The 22,891-nt window shown below is 38.9% G+C and overlaps 1 protein-coding gene and 1 long non-coding RNA gene across 3 annotated transcripts in view; one reads left to right on the top strand and one right to left on the bottom strand.

Annotated features, from left to right (window-relative positions):
- Positions 1-5,959: 5,959 nt before the first annotated feature.
- FBXO5 (F-box protein 5) lies at positions 5,960-17,843 on the bottom strand. Of its 2 annotated transcripts, XM_023633082.2 has the most exons (6): positions 17,221-17,680; positions 13,769-13,962; positions 10,597-11,317; positions 9,454-9,544; positions 8,148-8,330; positions 5,960-6,872 (listed from the first exon to the last, which is right to left on the bottom strand). In XM_023633082.2, exons 3-6 carry the CDS (start codon positions 11,280-11,282, stop codon positions 6,621-6,623), a joined length of 1,212 nt encoding a protein of 403 aa, XP_023488850.1. In that variant the 5' UTR covers positions 11,283-11,317; positions 13,769-13,962; positions 17,221-17,680; the 3' UTR covers positions 5,960-6,620. The 2 variants fall into 2 exon arrangements, with proteins under 2 accessions (XP_023488850.1, XP_023488849.1); XM_023633081.2 differs by lacking the exon at positions 13,769-13,962 and having other exon boundaries at positions 17,221-17,843.
- The window catches only part of LOC138921696 (uncharacterized), a 16,813-nt gene continuing 11,646 nt past the window's right edge, over positions 17,725-22,891 (top strand). Inside the window, exons 1-2 of the long non-coding RNA XR_011434497.1 lie at positions 17,725-17,863; positions 19,834-19,886. This is a non-coding gene — a long non-coding RNA (uncharacterized lncRNA). The remainder of the gene's footprint in view (positions 17,864-19,833; positions 19,887-22,891) is intronic.

Genomic DNA, 22,891 nt, shown 5'->3' with positions numbered 1-22,891 from the left:
ATAAACATAACCTTGTCATTTTAACCAAAAACTCACAACACAGGAAGAAAAATGATGTGACAATAAAAACTTAGAAGGGGAAGAGGAAAGGGATGGAACCAGCTTAGTCTAAGGAAATAAGAGGCTATCAGAAAATGGACTATTTCATCTATGAGATGTTTTATACAAACCACATGCTAACCACTAAACAAATAATTAGACCAGAGACTCAAATTACAAATAAGGATAAAACTAAGAAAACTAGTATAGAAAACTACCTAACTGAATTGGTAGTCTGAAATACATGGGACGAGAAACAAAGGAAATGCAGGAAAACTGGAAAACAAGCAATAAAATGGCAGCATGAGCCCCTCACATTTCAATAATCACTCTCAATGTAAATGGATTGAATTCTCCAGTCAAAAGACATAGAATGGGAGGATGGATTAAAAAACAGACTCAACAATATGCTGCCTCCAGGAAACACATCTCAGCGCCAAAGACAAACAGACTCAGAGTGAAGGGATGGAAGACAATACTTCAAGCTAATAGTGAACAAAAGAAAGGAGGTGTCACCATACTTATATCAGACAAAGTTGACTTCAAGACAAAACAGATAAAGAGAGACAAAGAGGGGTAGTATATAATGATAAAAGGGACACTCCACCAAGAAGACATAACACTTGTGAATATATATGCACCCAACACAGGAGCACCAAAGTACATAAAGCAACTATTAACAAAACTAAAAGGAGATATGAACAACAATACAATAATAGTAGGGGACCTCAACACCCCAATTACACCAATGAATAGTTCATGCAAACAGCAAGTCAACAAGGAAATTGTACAATTAAATGAAAAACTAGACCAGATGGACTCAACAGATATATATATAGAACACTCCATCCCAAACCAGCAGATTACACATTCTTCTCAAGTACGCATGGAACATTCTCAAGGATAGACCATATGTTGGGAAATAAAGCAAGTCTCAATAAATTTAAGAGGATTGAAATAATATCAAGCATCTTTTCTGACCATAATGCTATGAAACTAGAAATCACTTACAAGCGAAAAGCTGGGAAAGGGGCAAAGACATGGAGATTAAACAACATGCTACTGAATGACCAATGGATCACTGAAGAGATCAAAGGAGAAATCACATATTATCTGGAGAAAAATGAAAATGAAAACATGCCATACCAACTCATTTGGGATGCAGCAAAAGAGGTCCTAGGAGGGAAATTCATTCCAATACAAGCTCACCTCAACAAACAAGAAAAATCTCAAATAAGCAACCTCAAACCACACCTGACAGAATTAGAAAAAGAACAAAGCCCAAAGTCAGTAGAAGGAGGTTTGGAGCAGAAATAAATGACATTTAAACAGAAAAGACAGTAGAAATCATCAATGAAACAAAGAGCTGTTTCTTTGAGAAAATAAATGAAATTGACAAACCCTCGCCAGGCTCACTAAGAAAAAAAGAGAGAAGACTCAAATAAACACAATCGGAAATGAAAGAGGAGAAATTACAAAGGATACCACAGAAATACAAAAGATTACAAGAGAATACTTTGAAAAACTATATGAAAACAAATTGGACAACCTAGAAGAAATGGATAAATTCTTAGAACCTTACAACCTCCCAAAACTGAATCAAGAAGAAATAGAGAATCTGAATAGACCAATCGCAAGTAAAGAGATTGAAACAGTCATCAAAAACCTCCCCCAAAATAAAATTCCAGGACCAAATGGCTTCTCTGGAGAATTCTACCAAACATTCAAAGAAAATTTAATACTTATCCTTCTCAAACTACTCCAGAAAATGGAGGAAGATGGAGCACTTCTTGACACATTCTACAAGGCCAACATCACCCTGATACCAAAGCCAGACAAGGAGAACACAAAGAAGGAAAATTTCAGGTCAATATCCCTGATGAACATAGATTCAAAAATCCTCAGCAAAATATTGGCAAACCAAATACAGCACTACATTAAAAAGATCATACACCATGATCAAGTGGGACATATAACAGCGACACAGGGATAGTTCAACATCCACAAGTCAATCAACATGATACACCACATTAACAAAATGAGGAACAAAAAACCACATGATCATCTCAACAGATGCAGAGAAAGCATTTGACATGATCCAACATTCATTTATGATAAAAACTCTCAATAAAATGAGTATAGAAGGAAAATACCTCAACATAATAAAGGCCATATATGACAAACCCACAGCCAACATCATACTCAATGGGGAAAAACTGAAAGCCATCCCTCTGAGAACAGGAACAAGACAACAGTGGCCACTTTCATCACTCTTATTCAACATAGTACTGGAGGTTTTGGCCAGAGCAATGAGACAAGAAAAAAAACAAAAACAAAAGGAATCCAAATAGGCAATGAAGAAGTGAAACTCTTGCTGTTTGCAGATGACATGACTTTATATATAGAAAACCCTAAAAATTCCATTAGAAAGCTACTAAACATAATCAACAATTACAGCAAAGTTGCAGGGTACAAAATCAGCTTACATAAATCAGTTGCATTTCCATATTCTAATAACAAACTAACAGAAAGAGAAGTCAAGAACACAATCCCATTCACAATTGCAACGAAAAGAATAAAATATATTGGAATAAATCTAACCAAGGAAGTGAAAGACCTATACAATGAAAATGACAAGACTTTTCTGAAAGAAATTGATGATGACATAAAGAGATGGAAAGACATTCCATGCACATGAATTGGAAGAATAAACATAGTTAAAATGTCTATACTATCTAAATCAATCCACAGATTCAATGCAATTCCAATCAGAATCCCAGTGACATTCTTCACAGAAATAGAACAAAGAATCCTAAAATTCATATGTGGCAACAAAAGACCCTGAATTGCTAAAGCAATCCTGAGAAAAAAGAACAAAGCTGGAGGCATCACAATTCCTGACTTCAAAATATACTACAAAGCCATAGTAATCAAAACAGCATGGTACTGGTACAAAAACAGGCACACAGATCAATGGAAAGGAATTGAAAGCCCAGAAATAAAACCACACATCTGTGGCCAGCTTATCTTCAACAAAGGAGCTGAGAACATACAATGGAGAAAGGAAAGTCTCTTCAACAAATGTTGTTGTTAAAATTGGACAGCCACATATAAATAAAAGTAGGCCATTCTCTTACGTGATTCACAAAAATAAACTCAAAATGGATCAAAGACTTAAAGGTAAGATCTGAAACCATAAAACTTCTAGAAGAAAATATAGGCAGTATACTTCCTGACATCAGTCTTAAATGGATCTTTTCAGACACTGTGTCTTCTTGGACAAGGGAAACAGTAGAAAGAATAAATAAGTGGGACTTCATCAGACTAAAGAGCTTCTACCAGGCAAGGGAAAACAGGATTGAAATGAAAAGACAACGCACCAACTTGGAAAAAATATTTGCAAATCATATATCCAACAAACGGTTAATCTCCATAATATATAAAGAACACACACAACTCAACAAAAAAAATCAAACAACCTGATCAAAAAACGGGCAGCGGATATGAACAGACATTTCTCCAAAGAAGATAGATGGATGGCCCATAGGCACATGAAAAGATGCTCATCATCACTGATCATCAGAAAAATGCAAATCAAAACTACACTAAGATATCACCTTATACCCATTAGAATGGCTACAATAACCAAGAAGAAAAATAACAAATGTTGGAGAGGCTGTGGAGAAAAAGGAACCTTCACAGACTGCTGTTGGGAATGCAAACTGGTGCAGCCACTATGGAAAACAGTATGGAGATTTCTCAAAAAATTAAAAACAGAAATACCATATGACCCAGACATCCCACTGTTGGGTATCTATCCAAAGAACTTGATATCAGCAATTCAAAGAGATTTACGCACCCCTATGTTCATTGAAGCATTATTCACAATAGCCAAGACGTGGAAGCAACCTAAGTGCCCATCAATTGAAGACTGGGTAAAGAAGATACGGTGTATGTATACAATGGAATACTACTCAGCCATAAAAAATGACATTGTCCCATTCACAACAACATGGATGGACCATGAGGGTATTATGTTAAGTGAAATAAGCCAGACAGAAAAAGACAAACTTTGTATGATTCCATTCACATGTGGAAGATAAACAAACACAGGGGACAAAAGGAACAGATTAGTGGTTACCAAGGGGAAGGGGGTGGGGGGTGGCCACAAAGGGTGAAGGGATTTGCCTATAAGATGACTGAAGAATAATAATGTGCAACTGAAATTTCACAATGTTGTAAACTTTCATAACCTCAATAAAAAAAAAAAACTTCTAGGAGAAAATGAGAAAGATCTGTATGTCCTTAGGCTATGCAGATTTCTCGGATAAAACAGCAAATGCAAGATCCATGAAAGACAGAAAATTGATAATTTGGACTTCATCAAAAATAAAAACTCTTCCAAAGACACTGCTTAGAAAATGAGACAAGACACATCCTGATAAAGCACTCATATCCAGAATACATACTCTAAAATATCAGTAAGAAAACAATGTAAAAAATCTAATCATTTAACTAGACACTTCACCAAAGAAAATGTACGGATGATCCATTTAACCATTAGGGAGATGTAAATTAAAACCATAATTTTAGAATGGCTAAAATTAAAAAGACTGACTAAATCAAGTATTGAGAATGTGAAGTAAATGGAACTCCCATACATTGCTGTTGACAATGTAAAATGGTATAGATACTCTGGAAAACACTTTGGTATTTTGTTAAAAAGTTAAAACATATACTTACTATATAATCCAACCATTCTACTACTAGGTATGTACCCAAGAGAAATGAAAGCACAACACTTACAAAGACTTACACAATGTTTACAGTACCTTTATTTCTAGTAACAAAAACCTAGAAAAAAAGCCAAACGTTTATCAACAAGTGAATGTATAAACAAACTTGTATATCCAAGGGGATACTGCTTAGTCAGAAGGAATGGAACTACAGGTGCACACAAAATGGATGACTCTCAAAATAATGTTAAGTGAAAGTAGTCAGAGTACATACTTTATGATTCTATTTACATAAAATTCCAGAACAGGCAAGCTTATCTACAGTGACAGAAAGGTCAGGGATTGCCCGGGAACTAATGGGAGGGATTACAAATGGGCATGAAAAAATTGGAGGATGGTTATGCCCATTACCTTAACATAGTGATGGCTTCATGTGTATATACGTCAAAACGTCAAATTATGCACATTACCTCAATAAAGCTGCTTTAAAAAAAAGTGTTTCTTTTATTGGAGGTTTTACTTCATTAGACAAAAGACACACCCAACAAATCCATTTGAGATAAATCCTCTACTTTGCTGCCTGAGAGGAAGAGCAAAGCCCTTAAGCTTCTTTGAGGCCCTATTGAGAGGATCTGTAAGGCCCACCCTTGAAGCTTTAGAAGCCCTTTAGTCTCCATTCAAGCTCTTATAATTTCTCCATATTTGTAATCGAAACTAAAACATATTCAACTTTAGAATTGGAATTTTAAGAAATGTCCTTGTCTTGGGCTTTTAGTAGCACAAATGCTCTAATCAGTTAAAGACAAGATTTTATTCTTATTTTCATCTTTGTAGTAGTTTTTTTGTGTGTGTGTGTGTGTGTGGCTGTTTAACCCATACAGTTTAACTGCTTCAGGGATGGATGGATTAACACTTCAATAATACTCCAAGTGTGTTCTATGGTGTCCTTGGACTGAATCATCTTGAGATGCTATTTCAAGACACAGCTCTACAACTATCAAGATATTGCAAATAAGGAGAAAATTGGGGTCAGTGGAGCCTGGGAATCTCACAAGCTCCTCAGAAGAGTAGACACATAATGAAACACTCAATATCCTCACACATACAAAGGCAGTCTACTACGGCTTCCTAATTTAGCTGTTTGTAAGATTAAGGTATTTATCAGAATGAAAAGGTTCACAGTATTTATTAAGCTTGTAATAATTTTATTCATAACAGGAACAACATTTACCTTTACATGTATATACAAAACAGACAGACATTTTCTTTGACAGAAAAAATAGACATATTTACATACACTCAAAAACATTAAAACACAGACTACAAATAAGGAAAATAAGATTTCACAAGAGATACTTTTTTGGAAATATACGTATTGAAAAAGAGGTTTAAGAAAGGTGACAAAACATTTAAATTAAGATTCCAGAAGCTGGTATTTCAGTTGGTAAGGCAAATAAAATGTCTCAAATGCTAATAGATGGTAAACAAAATTTACAGTTAAGATTGTCTAGGTAAAATTACATGGCCTTTCTTTACCATAAAAGTGAATCTATTTTATTTTACCTCTGAATTACAAATATCAGATAACTAACCAGTTTTCGTTTTTCCTTAAAATATTTAAATTTTCTGATTTATACTGAGAAATTTTAAACTTTTTCACATTAAATTGTAAAATATTTTAAGAGGTTGTGTATCCTCTTTATTCACTGGGGGAAAAGTCCCATGTACTGTATTGATTTTAACAGAAAATTAAAAATCACAATACATTTATTTTTATTTTTTAAATTAAAACCTAACACTTTCTAATTAACCTTCGTGACCAGTTACAATTGATTTAATAAGAGATCACAATCGTCGTAAATTCTTCTTGCTTTTTTTAGTTCCAGGCAAAGGACCCATTTTATGACTAGTTTTTACGGGTTTGGCATTTGAACAGTCTTTGGTGCTATGATAATTACACAGACACCTTGTACAATAATCAAATCCACAGCCTTCTCGTTTGCAGGTTGCCCGTTGTAAATAGCAATCATATTTTGCAGGCGAATTACAGCGGACACAGGCTTTGAGGCTTTCGTTATTTTTCAAAGTCTTGGCAACCTAGAAAAAAGAAAATCCATAAACAAATCTTAGTAAGGACGGAATGTAACTTAGTAAAAACAAGAAGGGCACCTCTGCGTCTTCCCCAGTACATGTATGAAGCACCATTATCACACATAAGACAACTCCTGCCCTCAAGCTCAATATTCAATGGACGAGAAATAACATCATTTGTGAACTGGTCCAGTGGCTATTTCCTAGTGGTTCTTTGAAACATGCTTTTACTTCATGAATGCTACTCACACATCAATGACTAACTTAAATCACCCCTTCTGTGAAGTCTTACTAGTGTCATAGTGTCACTTAGGAGTTGGCTGCAGAAGTAAAGCATGTTCTGCTTCAGGGGCATGGGGTTCATGGGCTCACATCCTGGGTACAGAGCTACACACCGCTCATCAAGCCATGCTGTGGCGGTGTCCTACGTACAAAAATTAGAGGAAGACTGGCACTCGATGTTAGCACAGGGCCAATCTTCCTCACCAAAAAAAAGCACCTATCATATTTATGGCATTTATTTTATGTTGCCATCTTCCATTGTAGATCATAAGACTATAAAGCTTACCATGTTTTCTTATCTATGCAGTACCAGGTAGATAGCAGATGCTCAATAAATGGCTTTTGAATAAATTTACATGTTCTATTAGTCATTAGATCATGAGCATTTAAGACAGAAAATTTTATCATACATAATTTATATTTATTGACCAACATATGAAACAGTCAACATTTTATTTCAATATTAGATAAGACTATGGCTTTAAAAATTAAGTTTGCAAAACTATCCACGTGAGTAGATCTTGTAATACACATTACCCAATGATTTGAAGATCTAACAGGAGGCCTTCATTTTCTGAAAGCTGGCCTTTTTCTGCTTAGCTCTCTTCCTCAGATATTAAAGGCAGTAATTGTGAAATGTACTAATGAACAGTTTTATAAGAAAATTTAAAATTGGGAAGGTTTTTCATTTTTCTCTTCGTGTTTCCAAATTAGACCTTAATGTCACTGAACCTTCACATACAATGCCAAATGGTATCTATTATTTTTGGCATAGAAAGACATTTCTGTTTACTTTCCTATTTTGGTTAGTTATAAATGGTTTCATGGCTTCCAACATTTTTGAATAGAATAAAGAGGACAACATAAAATCTCCAATAATTTCCTAATAGTTCTAATTATGCTATAATTAAATTTAAAGTTTTTCTCCATTTCTTACTCTAAATCCTTTTTAACAATAAATGCCCCACGTTTCTAATTTATTGACGAACAAAAAATTACCTCAGAGAACTCGTTGTGTCGACTGTAAGTAGAATCTTTCTGATAACCTGGGTCAGGTAACTTGGTTTGAACATCTTTTTTGGAGAGAGTCTGGGCTGCTGATTTTTGAACAGAAGCTAATGGAGTTCTGAACATAGCATATTCTCTGGTTGAAGCTTGTGGTGAAAATTTAATGTTCTTTTCCTAATTAAAAACAAAAGTTTTAACAGGACTTAAAAATACTTTCCTATATTTTCCCCAATCAAGCATTTACTATGATTATTCATGTAAGAAAGGGCAAATGAGGGGCTGTCCTGGTAGCATAGTGGTTAAGTTTGTGTGCTCCACTTTGGCACTCCAGGGTTCGCGAGTTTGGATCCTGGGTGCAGACCCACACACCGCTCATCATGCCATGCTGTGGTGGTGCCCCACAAACAAAATAGAGGAAGACTGGCATAAATGTTAGCTCAGGGACAATCTTCCCCACCAAGGAAAAAAAGGGCAAATGAGAATGCAAAGGATTTAGCCCTACATCCAATTTACCTGCACATGCTTCCACACAGCCACACACAACTATTCATAGACATTTAAAGCCTAATAACTAAGTTATTGACAGAAATTGTGAGAAACACTTTACATGCTTAGTCTATACAACATTTAGTACATAATTTATTAAGTACTACTGTCAGAACAAAAGGTCATTCTTCCCACGACCAGTAGATGGCAATAGTCATGTTTAAGTATCACCTCAGTGTCACGAATGGATTAAAAAACCCTTTTAGATTAGAAAATTTTCCATTAACACCAGCTTACTGATAAAGAAACTCAACTTGGAGAATTTAAGCAATACCCATCTAAAGTTACACAGCTAGTAAGCAGGAACACCAAAATCTGGACCTAAGTCTGCCCAACACTTAGGCCTCAACTTTTAATCATGTATTCATCTTGATTTTCAGAAACATCTCCAGAGACAGCAAGCATTTTGGAAAGTAAGTGAGCTCCCTTCTACATTAGGAATCTTCAATATGTTGATAATTTACTATTTACCTGGAAACTGAGAAAAAACCACACAAACAGCAACCAAGATTACCTATATGGTCGACTCACTATCTGAGAACTGATTAACTTTCCCTTCGTTAGTTTTGGACATTGCATTTCTAGGGAAAACCCATGAAATAAATGACAATGAAAGGCTGAAAAGCTTTGTAAAAGGAAAGAAGGATTTCCAAATTACCTGTTATCTTTCCTAATTTTCCCTTCTATTTCTAAAGGTAAAGAGTACTAGCAGTTATATTTTAAAATAAAAACATCAAATGCAAAGACTTACAGAAACTCTTTGTATTGCTTTATTGTACAACTGCATTGCCCCCTTATCATCTTCTAGAATCTTCTTCCAAGTTGTGCTCACTTTAGATACACTGGAAAAGCAAAGGATTATAAAGGAAACAATTAAAATATCACAAAAAGCTAAGATGAGTATATTATGGAAACATCAGCCATGCAAAAAGAACTTTCTATCAGCAGTGCTTCTCAAACTTGGTTATACATTAGAATTGCCTGAGGCATTTAAGATTTAAGGATGCCCACTGCCTACTCATTTGGATTTAATTGGTCTAAAATGGAGGCCAGGGTTCTGTATTTTTTTAAAACCTCCCCATCAAGTAAATCTAAGTGCATCCAGGCTTAGAACCACTGCTCTGTACTTCATTTTTTCACAATATCTGCAAACATCAATAAGCAGCCACCACTGTACATATGGTACCACATTAGTTATTTAGTAAAAGTTGTAGACAAATTTCAAAATACTCCAGGGCACACTATTGGCAGAAATCAATTTTAAAAAATCCATTGTTAACAGAAAAAGTAGAACCTGTTGATATTATCCCTCAAGAGTCTAGCCAACACTAAAAGTCAATAATTATATCTGTTTTACTTTAGCTATATTTCATACAGACCAGTGTAAAGTAACACTGGCAAAAATAGTCACAAGCAGATCTGTTTGTGGGTCTCTGTATTTTCATCACTGTCAAACCTAGGAGAGCCCTACATTGAACATGGCCCAAGAACAGAAATTATTTCATACTTTCAGGCGTGACAAAAGTCATAACGCTTATTGGACCTGTAGACTAGAACTAGGCGGATCTTTTACAGTTAAGCCTGAAGGATGTAGCTTACATATCAGAAATTTCAGAACTAAAAGGAACAAAGACCCCAATCTAAGAGATAAGCAGTTTTCTAATAGCATAAATGTTAAATTTGAAGTAACTGGATTAAAATACATACTTTTACAATTATCTTTCGCCTTAGTGGCACAGAGGTAGTAAAATACTAGCAATGAGGCAAAAGTCATCACCTCAGTCAACCAATGTAAAAGACTATCCTACTATGTCTGCACAAGCTGGTGGTGCTGAGTCATCTAGCAAAAATGTTCAGTGGATTGTAACAATACATTCAAAGCAGCAATACTTACCTGATTAAGTCCATATCATTCAGCTGCGTTAAAATATTTGCTAAGACATGTCTGAGATCCCTTCGAAAGAGTTCACTGAGAATATCTACATATTCTAGTCCCATTTTCCTGCCAATTATATTCTGTAGTCTAAAACTTCCACTGGATATAAATTCCTTCAACTTCTCTCGATCTATTTTAGGATTTCGTTTGGCATTCTTTTTTAATGTTGAACAAACCAATTTTGCAAAATGAAGAGCTGGCAGAAAGTGTTTGTTGGGATACTGGTCTGGGTTTTGCGTCTGTAGCAGACAAGATTGTGGGCTGTCACTGGAATTTTCCTCGAGGGGAAGGCTACCCTCTTCATGTTCACTGAGGCCACTTGGTTGGGAAAATGATGAATAGCCACTGTCTTCATAAAGTCCAGTAGTCTCTAGTTCTTCTATTTCATTTGAACTGTTAAGTGATTGCTGCACATGTTGATTTTCCTTGTTATGCAGGGGCTTGTTTTCTGTTTGTTCAAGTTCTACGATTCTGGGGCTCACAATTGGTGACCCAAGATATGACAATGTTTCATAGTCTTTAATGCAGTCTTTACAAGAACCTTCCCAATATGCAGGAGTGTAGGAACCTGCTCTTCCATCGTCATCAGGTTTTACCAATTTAAGTCCAGAATGAACACAGTTACAGTTAAAATCACACTTCATTCTGACAGAAAGAGCAGAACTTTCTTCTTTATAACCTATGAAAAGAACATAAAATATTTACTTTCCAATAGCAAAATTTCCACACATCCCCACTTCTTAAATTGGCATGTACAGACTAAATTACTTCACATTCTCTCAGCACTATGTATTGCCCATGTAGCTGTGACATTACCCAAGTTTAATTATTGAGATGTGACAATAATACTAGGAAACATTACTTAAATTTTGTAAGTACATACATCTGGTACTTCTGAAGAGACTGCTTTTAGACTTGTATAACATTTGACTTTTACAGTTTATACCTGACTGAATAAAAAATAGTGGAAAAAGGAACTATTTAATAAATATCTGTGCTTATGGAACAAATAAAGAAATGGGATGCATTAAGAATGTGGTCTGAGGTCAAAATACGCTCACAGCAATCACAAATGCTTCTGGAATCAAGTGTTTATACCCTGGACTTGCAATGGTGTTAGAGTGAGCTTTGACTTAAGCATACAACCCAAACCACTGACAGCAAAAATGGTTAAGACCAGTGGGGGAGGGGAATGTGAAAGGGTCAAAATAGTTTTGATGAAAGTAACAAATAAAACATTTGTATATAATTTAAACATTATCAATTATTATAAGCCTTATGATAATTAACCAAGAAATCTATGGGTAGCTCGGAGAAAGGGCTGAAAAAGCAATAAATTTATGCACCCATAAGTTAAAGTCTACTTGAACTCCCACGACTTTCATCTCTAAGTTTTATTCTGATCGATGCTCTGGGGGACAATCTGATATATTTCAAGTGTTTGTCTACCCTACGGAATAATAAACTCAAGTGCAGGGACATCTCCCTATATCTTGCCTAATACGTGCCAGAAGCTCTACTATCTTTAATTGCTGAACCAAGATTTCTCATGAATAATTAACCAAAGAACCAGAAGAATCAACAGTTGAGTTACTAATCATAAGTAAAATTTGGTAAATAAGAATGACACTCCCAAAAGTATAAGACCAGATGTAAGAATGTGAGGGTGATAGGGCAGTGGGTGTGAAATGACTGTTCGGTTGTTTTAAAGAATTGGAGAAGATAATGTACTTGCTATTTATGATAAGTAGCATTAAAGGGAAAAACAAGTTATGATACTATTAACAAATCATGCAATTATTTCTGGATATAATTCATTAGAATTCAGTTACTGATTTAAATTTAAGTTTCAAAAAAGCCAAAGACTTGCTTAGGGTTATATCATCACTTCCACTCTCAGGGCCTAAGAAATTAATTAAGATATAACGGATCAGGCAGCATTTAAAAATATCTTTTAAAGCAGGGTTGCTCAGTCTTTGCACTGACATTTTCAACTAGAAAATTCTTTGTTGTTGGGGGCTGTCCTGTGCATTATAGGATGTTCAGCAGTCTTTACCATTTGATGCAATTAGCAGCCCCTATTCCTTAGGCAGGAAGACAAAAAATGGCTGCATTCACCAGTTATTGCCAAATGTTGGGAGTAGGGGGAAGGCAGTGGCAGCAAAATCTTTCCCATTCCTCAGATGAGAACCACTGCTTCAAGGCTGATTAGGATGTTGTCAGGCAGTAGAGGCTGGGAAGTGCATTCACTGAAGGATAACTTGAACAAGGCACAATTCTGGGAAGGAATACAGTATAGAGGGTCAGGAAAACTGCTTAGCGTTACTGAAGGCAGAGTATATGAACAGGGGAACAGTGAGGATGACATGAGGTAAGGAAAACCTCAGAAAGTTCTGAATGCCAGGATAAGTATGGACTTCATATGCTTCACACGTACCCCTTCCATCTACTATCCCCCCTGCAAGCCAATCATGGGTAGGTACCAATTTATCCCATAAGTAAATGTATGTGACAGTCAGTAGGTTTAGTCTGGACTAAATATTGGTATTCTGTCCATATTAACTCTACCATTTTTCTTAGAGCAAAACCTTTCAAGTCAAAGTATGAAAAGACACCTTGATAGAAAGTAACCTTGTACATAGAGACTCTTTAAATTCCCAATGTTTAACACAGTGAAAGACACATAGTATGTGCTCAAGGACCCCAGTAAACCTTACCTTATCCTTAAAAACTGGGTTTAAACTAAGAGTTCAAAGGCATAAAAAGTAAATAAAAAACACACAAACTCTAACCCCCAAATTAACCCTAACTCTAGAACAAATTATTTTGAGTGGTTCTCTTCCACTGTGAAGAGTAAAAAATTAAGTATGATTTACATATGACCACATCTTATCTGAAAGGAAAAAAGAGTAGAAGCCACCTATGACACACCTTTTTCTTTGTTTAGCTGCCTAGAAAGAAGAGGCCTGAAACTGTACTTCAGAAACTTAATTTTTTTCAAAAGCATTCTCCTTCTGCTCAAGTCTTTGGAACCCAGTTACTGGGAGAATGTCCTACAGACCCTCTTTCATTCAACACCATTCTTTGAATATGGACAATTCTTTAAATCTAGAGCTAATGATTGAAATACCTTATAAATGTTTAGAAGTTTCCAAACACTTGGTCTTCACAACTTTTCGAAGTAGGATGGAGAGGTTTTACCTTATTTTTACAAATGAGGACACTGAAGCTCAGCTAAGTCACTTGCCCAAGATTTGACAAGTAGTGAAGAGAGACAGATCACTCTTCTTGACTGTAAATTCAGTGCTCTTTCCACTATCTCACCTGGGAAGTGAGAGAAAAGTATAAAGAAAGAGTATAGATTCACAGACTTTGGGTTATAATCCAATACTACTTATATATGTTGTTGCTCAAACTGTTTCACCCTTTGCCATTGTAAAATTGTAAATTTGCATCCATCTGACATACTTCCATTATTTTGTTTTTGGAGCATTCCTTACTTTCTAGCACTACAAGATGCTCCAGGCTCATCTTGTATTTCCCTGTTCTAGCCATAGATTCAGTCTTTGCTCCAGGTAACTCTGGTTCCTCTTACTGATTTCAAAATCTGGATGCTAAGTGTAGATTTAGTTTTAAATGTGAAATGTATGTAATGTACTTTTTTATCTCCGTAATATTGATGCAAAGTAAAATGAGTAAGTACCACCTTTTACACAAAAAGAAGCTGAAGCAGATCGTAAAAGGCTAATTCTATGTTTTTTAACTAGTTCATAATTGAGTGCTTTCCAATGACCAAGCCAAAATGTACCTAAATAATTTGGGAAATATGGTTTTATAATTAATCTGCTTTTACCCAAGAAAATATTACGTGGTTCCATGACCTCTTGAATCAGACAGATGAAAGTTAAGAGCCTAATTCTGCTACTTTATTCATTTAATGTCTACTTAGTGACGAGGTGTGGAGGGTGGAAGAAATTAGCCAGGAATGATCTTTTGGAGGTGACACTGAGATGTGAAAGTCTTCTGAGAATCTGGTGGGAGAGTTCCAGACAGAGGAAAGCAAAGGAAGCAAGGATACCTGCTGAGTGTTCAAGGAAGCGAAAGGTCTTTAGAGCTGCAAGGTAGTGAGCTGGGGGAGGATGGTTGAAAAGCAAGGTTGGAGAGGTAGAACAGTCTACAGGATTTTTCGGGTAAGCTGGATTTTATTCATTGTGCAATACAGAGCCTTTGAGGGGTTCTAAGTAGAGATATTTGGTTTACATTTTAAAAAGATCACTGGCAGCTGTGGAGAATGAATTGGAGGAAGGTACAAGTAGAAGTAGGGAGGCTAGTTAGAAGTGTGTATTACAGGAGTCCAGAGAGTTGGGTACCACAGACTAGGATGACTGCAGTGAAAACAAAGATAATTGGATAGATCTGAGATTTATTTAGGAGCATAGAGTCAACAGAGCTTGCTGATGTACTGGAAGTGGAGGAAGCCGAGTAAAAAATACCCTGGGGATTAAGTCTTGGGCATCTGAGGTAGTGTCTTTTGCTGAGGTGGGGAAAACAGAGGAAGTTAACTTTTAAAGCCTGTTTCCTCATCTATAAAATGGGAGTAAGAAAATAACACTGGACTAAATGCATGGCAGAGTCCTTGTCACACATGGTCTAATAAATAGAACCTATTTTCATCACATTATTTGTAAGCCAAATCCCTTCATATTCCCTATGTTGAAAATCATGAACATTTAAAAAGTAGCAAAAACCATACTTCCACACAGAAATATGCATTTCAGAATACTACATACTTTTCCTAGGAATTAGAGCCAAATTCAAAAGAACATCCTTGCTCAACTTTTTGATTGGCTTTGCGACCTAGAACATTCAATTAATCTCTTTCATTTTCTCTAAAATGGAGATGCTAGTTTCTACCTCATAAAGTTGGTAAAGATTCAACACACTGCTTTTTTTAAACCTCTCATTTACCAATTCACAGCCCAATCATGAAAAAGTGATATTATAGTTAAGTGTACAAAATTTAACCTCCCATTTAGCTTTCCAATATAAATCTGATACTCCATATTAAAATACCACGGTTAAGTAGACTACAGGGCTTAAAAAACCTTTACAGCTATTCCAGAGCTAAAACAATTAAGTTCTAAATCTCCAATCCCTCTAAGATAATAACCACCATGTGCCCAACATCAGGCATGGCCATCCCTTACTTAAGAACATGAGAGCCCCAAGGCATGCTGCCATAACCTGCAAGTCAGCCGTAATCCCTAAGAGAGAATTTTAGAAAAGCCTACTTACAAAAACATTTGGATACAACAAATTTTTTATTTCATTTCCTCAAATTTTGTCAACAGGGAAAAGATTCAAAAGGGGACAGCACATATTCTCTTGGGGAGCAAGGTAGCAAAGACAACTGGCATTAAACAATCAAAAAAGCCCTTCTTAAAGCCAGCAGGCTTCAGAATTTCACAGGGAGACATTATCCTGGGTCTTCTAGAAATAGACTTAACCTGTTAAAATTAAGGTCTTTTTTTTTTCTCCTGAGTCTTCTAAACTCTTTTTCTAAAGAAAAGCGCATTTTTTGGGTGATTATCAAATATCACAATATCGAATTGCCAATTAAAAAAATACTTTTGGTAATTTCTGAGGTAAAATAAATGATTCTGGATTCTCCTTTAGAGATGGCAACAAAGAGGATAAAAATAAGCGTTCATTTGAGTGCCTTCCATTCTGTCCAGGTTTTGGCATAAAAGACGATCTAGTTCTCCAGGAGCACAGGCAAAAAAAAAAAAAAAGAAGGAATTCTTCCATTTTCACAAAATCAGTGAAATATAGACAAATTCACGGTTATGAATTACAAAGTGCTTTTTTCCCTGTTGCTTTGGGACTCCAGGCCTAGAGCCTAAGTGGGTGACTGGGCAAAGGGAAAAAAGGAGAAAGTGAGCGTTTTTGTTTGGAGGTCCCGACAGAGCTGAGTGGGATGAGGGGGGTCCCTCCATTTGGCGGGAGACCCCGGCGATCCCGAGGGGTCGACGGGGTGGCCCTGAGGGCGCGGGCCCGGCGGAGGAGGCGGGAGATAAGAGGAGGCAATCTCCCGCGCCCGCCAGCGAGACGAGGCGGCCCACGCCCGGGGGACTCACCTCGGCCCCGGGCTGCGGGCAGAGCTGGGGGGTGCCTGGTCCGCCCTGGGGTCTCCGGGCCTGTCGGAGCCGGGGCCCCGGGGTGCAAGGGGGGAGGGGGGAGCATTTGGCGCCCATTCAAGCCGGGGGGTGGGGTGGGGACAGGCAGGTCTTCCCAGGGAAAAGGGCGCCCGGGGAGGCCTCCACCTGCACCCCCGGAGCTGCGTCCAGGTTCAGCGTGGACGCCGGCCCCCGGCCCGCCATCCCGTCTCGGCACATCTGGCCTCCCCTCCCCGAACCCCAGCCTTCTTTCTTTCGGTCCCAGGAACCGCCGCCGCCCGCCCGAGGCCCAGCGTGGGGCGCACACCCGGGCTCGGGTTCGGGGCGCAGGCCCCCCGACATCCCTCACCGCGCCCCCGTCCCGGACCGCGCGCCCCCCTGCCCCGCGCCCTCTCCTCTCACTCACTGTCTGAGGGCCGAGGGTGCCCGGCGGCTGTCAGGGCGCTGGAGCTGCAGCAGCAGGAGCTGGAGGGGGGCCGTGGGGAGCAGGTGCAGGGACGCCGGCTCATGCCAGTGGAAGTGGGGTCCTCCTCAGGTGAGGGAACCGCGACCGCGGCGGAACAGCCGGCCGCCCGCTCCACAGAGTGCTCTAGCTTCTAAAAGGCGCCAGCTGGTACTTTTAAAATCTTTGAATTTGGTGCCCAAATACGCAAGGGCCAATGGGACACACCGCTCGCAAGCGCGCTCCAATGGGAAGGCGGTGGGAGGGAGCGCCCTCGCCCATGCCCAATTGGAGGCTGAGGAGGCGGGGCCGAGCCGCGAGGCCCCACCTTCTTCCTTCTGTGCGGCGCGGGGCGACCGGAAAGATGCTGAGGCCGGGGGCGGGCCTGAGGCGGAGCCTCGGAGCGCGGGGAGGCCGCCACCCGGCCGCACGTGGAGCTGCCTACCACGCATGCGCGGCCCCGCCAAGCTTCCATCTGCGGCGGTGGGAACGGGCCTCCGGCGAGTCCTGATTTCATCCTGAAGGCAGCTCCGGCTTCTGTCAGAAGATCTCCGATGGGTACAAAGGGTAGCCGACTTTCTCCGATCATCTCACAAGAGGGAGTGCGGTGAGCGGCGGCTCTGGTCGTCCGGGAATCCAGACTTTCCGGAAGACGAGCCCTCCCCCCAGCCTTACTTAGCCCGCCTCTCTAGGATTTAGGCGCGCTCTTCTCTCCCTCCGAGTTTCGCCCCTCCCCCTGCCCCGGGCTTTGGCGCAGGCGCCTCTGGCGGGCGGTGGTCCGAGTTGGCGGGTTGGCGCCTGCGCGCTGGGCTCCCCCTCGTTTCTCTCGAGGGGAGGGGAGGAGCGGGTCGCTCCCGGCGGGCGCCCCGGGCCCGCCCCTGACGTGGCGGGAGCCAGAAGCCGCGTCTCCCTGGTCCCTGTGGGCGGGAGGGAGGGTAGGGCAGAGTTGCTTCTCTTTGCAAGTGTGTTGATTTGTATTTTCAACCACCATTGCTTTGTACACACGTTAAGCTTAATTAAATTTGTGTCTACTCTCTTCTGGATTTTTTTTTTTCTTTCCTTCAAGGGCCAAGCGCCAGACACGGTAGTGCTGCTCCAAAACAAGTAAATACATTTATAGGATGCACTGCCGGGGGTGTTGCGGTCCCCACCCGTGAGGGCTGGAGGCCCCGGGCCAAGGGAATGATTTTGTAGTGATGGCAGGAATGGGTGACGTATTAAGTCTCCGGTGACAAATTGTGCCGAATTATTAGTGATGCTGATCTTTTCACTCCTTGTGCACTTAAGTGGTGACTGCATTCTCTGGACTCAGCTTTTGACCACAGCTCAGTGAAGCCCCAGAATGTAAGATCGAAAAAAACTGAATCTCCGTCTTTTGCAGTTTTCCCTGTCTTTTGCTTTTCTGCATCCTCGGGGAGAGTTAATACTTGCCTTATACTAAGCGCTCAGTTAAATTGGTGTCACGTCCTGTGGGAGGCAGGGCTGGGATTAGGATGAGTCGTGCACATGCTAACTGGATCCTGCCTTTATATAAAATTTTGATAATTCGTGGTTCTTTGCATTAATTTTTAGTTTTTAGAATGTTGCATATTTCTTGATGATTGACATTTTGGGCATCCCCGTAAATTTTGTACTTGAGTCATGTGTCTCACTCGCCTCACCCTAGGCCTGACCCTGGTGCTAGGTCCTGGAGATACAGGGTTGAAAAGACATATGTCCCGTCCTCCAGGGAGTTTACATACTAATAGGAAAGAAACTGGCAGTTAACAATTTCAGTAAATGAAAGAGGAATATAAAACAGTGTGGTGGGGTAGAGAATGGGCAGTAGGGGCACAGGTTAATGGCACTGGGTGGTCAAGAAGGCTTCTGAGGCTTTGGACCAAGATCTGAATGTTGTTAGCAATGCAAAGATCTTCATCATAGGCAGAGGGAAGCTCTAGCCCTAGCTTGTCCCAGGGCTAGAAGGAAGTCTGGAGCCCAGTGAGCAAGGGAAATAGTAGGAGGTGAGGTCGGAGAGGTAGAAGCCAGATCCTGTAGGACTTTGTAGGTTTACATATAGAGTTTAGAGTTCCTTCTGATTGCAATGGATAGCTGTTGGAGGGATTTTAGCAAGGGAGTGATTTGTTGAGTGAATATTAAAACTCTACTAGCTTTTTATCTACCAGGCACTTTGTAAATGTTAGCCTTTAATTCTTACAATAACCTCAGCATTATTTTCATTTTATGATTGTGCTTAAAAGTGTTGAGTTCATTCACACAGAACCACCCAGCTAGTAAGCAAAGATTCCGTCCCCAGGCTGTGGGATAAGTCCATGTACTTTCCTCTGTGTTATACTGAGGAATAATAATATTTGCTGAAGGCCTGATTGTTTATAGTACATTTTCACATGATTTCCCCATTTGACCTTAAAGATCATCTCTATTCATCTCTTTTATTTTCAGACGCAAATATATGAAATATGAGGGGAGGAGGGGTCCTCATTAAATGAGTTGAGCACCTTGACTATAACTTTCAGATCTTAACCACAGCTTAAAAGGTATTTTCCAACAGTTATTTATTTATTTTCTTATTTTCAGGAAAAGGCTAAGATGTGTTATTGGAAAAATGAAAATTACTGTCATAATATAAGGTAATATAAAGAGCCAAGCATGTTTTATTTAACATTGGAATAGTTTGTCAAAGTCTTTTTCAGTTTATTAGGTTACTTTTAATTTTAAATATTTGAGCTTTAGTTGATTATGATGAAATATCATTCTTAACTGACAATTAACTTGTTCAGTGAGTTCATGAGCACAAATCAATATCCATCAGAATTGTTGAGTTTTTAGATGCAAAATGAAGTGCAGAGAGAATTGCCCTCACTCTTTCAGCAAATTCTTACTGCAGACCTACAATGTGCAAGACGTCGTGAAGTATCTGGAGGTAATCGGGACGTGGCACCTGCCCTTGTGCTTCCTATCTGGGCCTGCCACCTGATAGACATGACAGATGCTCAGTAAGTAATCTTTGGATAAAAGCATCATGGGGTACAGGAGGAAGGAGATAAGTATAAAATATAGCTATAAGGGAACACTGGATGAGTCAAATGCATCTAGTTACAGTGGGAATTTTTATACAACAGAGGAGTTACTTTATGCCAGGATAGGGAATAATCTGTAGGACAGCATTTCTCAACCTCCCTAATAGTGACGTTTTGGGCCAGATAATTCTTTGTTGTAGGGGCTGTCCTGTGCATTGTAGGGTATTTAGCAATCCTTTGCCTCCAGCTCCTCTGCTCCCAGTTTTGGTAAATGTCTCCAAACATTGCCAAACATCCCCTGGGGGACCAAATTGCGTTTTGATGAGAACCACTCTAGTACAGGATGTCTTTTGAGGGACAGGGAGGAGAGAGCCCTTCCACAGCATAAGGAACAAAATGGGAAAAAAATGCAGGTGCATTTATCAGGAGGAATTTTATGTGATATAAGGGGGGTGGTGTGTAAAATGGGCTAATATGAAATGATGCTGGATACAGATTTGGACATATTGTATGCAAACTTAAAGAGTTGGAGTTTTATTTGGGAAGCAATAGGAAACAGGTTATTGAGCAAAGCAGTGACAAGATCAGAGTCTTGCTTTTTAGAAAGATGAATCTGGTGATTAAATATATGTAACCTGAATTAGCAGATAGAGAGGATGCAGGGAGAAGTCAGGGGACTATTAAAGTCGTCCGGGAGAGGAGTAATTCTGGACAAGAATAGTGATAATGGAATTGGAGAGGATTAGTGTTTAGTAGGAGAGCAGGATTTAGCAATAAACTGCATGTGAGGAGGAAGAATCAAATGTGACCACATTTTGAGTTTGAGAGAGAGAGAGAGAGAATGGTAATACCATTAAAGAAATTGAGATCACACAATGAGAAATGGGTTATAGAGGAATAGGACAAGTTTCATTTTACGCATAGTGATCATCTGTTTGTACATCTTCAAAATTGCCATTCTAGGTACATGTGTTTTGATTAAGAGGTGTTGTAGGCCATTTTGAAATTTTCAGTTTTCGCTCTTTCTGAACAATATACCAGATTTCTAGACAAATACTTCAGCTATAACTGCCTTTTAGATGTCTGTTTAGTGCCTATTATAGCATGATGTTAGGTCTCAAAGAGACAAGAATGAAGAGAACACAGTTTTGTCCATTAATGAGATGATGTGACAGGTCTCCTAATCCATGTTTATTCCATTCCCCCCCTTTCCCATTTGCTTATTAAGCTCTCAGTCTTGAGTAACGCAGTGAGTTTATTACCTAGCATAAATGTTCAGGAATGGTAAAGTACCCAAGAAGAGCAGTTAATTCTGCCAGGGGCTCAGGTGCCCTTTAGGTTGGACCTTGAAATCTGTGTGCTGAGGTAAACGAGTGTGTTTTCTAGGCAGAGAGGGCAGCATCAGCAAAGACAGGTCGGAGTGATGATGCATGGTTTATAAGTACATGTGTAGGTGCAGTTTGTGCCAACAGCTACAAAATTCCAAGGCCCTTAAAATGTCAGACTTAGGGTTCTAGTAGGCTTCATGCCGAAATTATGGTGCTCTACCCTCACCTTTTCCTGAGTTCCAAAAATTATATTTGATCACCTAGGAATCATCAATTTAGATTAGTGAGTGACCTAGAAGCCAATGCCAGTTAACTCTGTGTGTGTTCATAATACACCTACTGATACGTATTTGAAGTTTATATTTTTAAAATTACCTCGGTATTATGATTATGATTTTCTAGTGGACAGAAGTTTGACAATTGATCAGAGGTTCTTTTCCACCCTCACTAATACAGTGCACACACCTTCTTTTCCCATGGGGCAGAGAGTGAGGAAGTGGAGAGGATGGGAGCAGAATAAGTAAACTTTTAGCTCTCCCTTGTGTACAGAATGAAATCCAACATTTGAGACACTTCACAATTTCAACCCAACTTTTTAAATTATTACCTATTAGAAGAGAGAAAGAAGTTAAGTAATATTACTCTGTAATATTTAACAACTTGTAAATATTTAATTCCCTTTCATTCAAAAAGGAAACTGAAAGACCCAAGAGATCACTGATAAAACTGTGGGAGAGACAAGCTTGCATTGGGCCTTATGCAGACAATGAATATGGTGGAATTAACATCTTGCTGTATTTTTGAATTGCATGGCTTAATGAAAGCTCCATTCATCAACTGTTCCCAGAATGCCTTTCATGAGCAGAATATTACAGGGGAGAGGGATTCTTTTCAAATTAAAAATCTCTCATGTGTTTGATAACCTTTGGCTTGCTTTCATTATCAGCCTGTCTTGAATGTTTGCTCTATACCTCCCTTTTAAAGCAATAAGGTGAGACAATAAATGATCAATCTAAAATTATTCTGCAAATTAGCACAAGCTGGGGCTTTAAAGGAAATCTGGCTAATAAAGTTTGACCTATGAAAGAGGAAACACATTATCCAACAGTAATATAGTTTTGAATTTGTGTAGGACATAGACTCATAAGAATTCATATATGGGAAAAGTGTCACAGTTTTGGGAGTTAACTAAATGTCCCCTAATTCTTTAAAATTTTAATCACATAACGTTAATAGTGAAAGCACTGTTTCTCTGGAAATCGTACCTTGTTGTAACTACTACAAATT

This window comes from Equus caballus, chromosome 31, assembly GCF_041296265.1.
Source record: "Equus caballus isolate H_3958 breed thoroughbred chromosome 31, TB-T2T, whole genome shotgun sequence".
NCBI classification, from domain to species: domain Eukaryota; kingdom Metazoa; phylum Chordata; class Mammalia; order Perissodactyla; family Equidae; genus Equus; species Equus caballus.
Note: the sequence above shows the minus strand (reverse complement) of the source record. Positions and strands in the feature narration are given on the sequence as shown.

Bases quoted from the DNA above. Each gene is read 5' to 3' on its own strand.
- FBXO5 (XM_023633081.2), bottom strand. From the start codon at position 17,323: ATGAGCCGGCGTCCCTGCACCTGCTCCCCACGGCCCCCCTCCAGCTCC. The intron at 11,318-17,220 runs GTGAGTGAGAGG...TTCTTTTCATAG, and splicing joins GCACCCTCGGCCCTCAGACA to GTTATAAAGAAGAAAGTTCT. The intron at 8,331-9,453 runs GTAAGTCTTTGC...GTTTTTAATTAG, and splicing joins AAGCAATACAAAGAGTTTCT to GAAAAGAACATTAAATTTTC.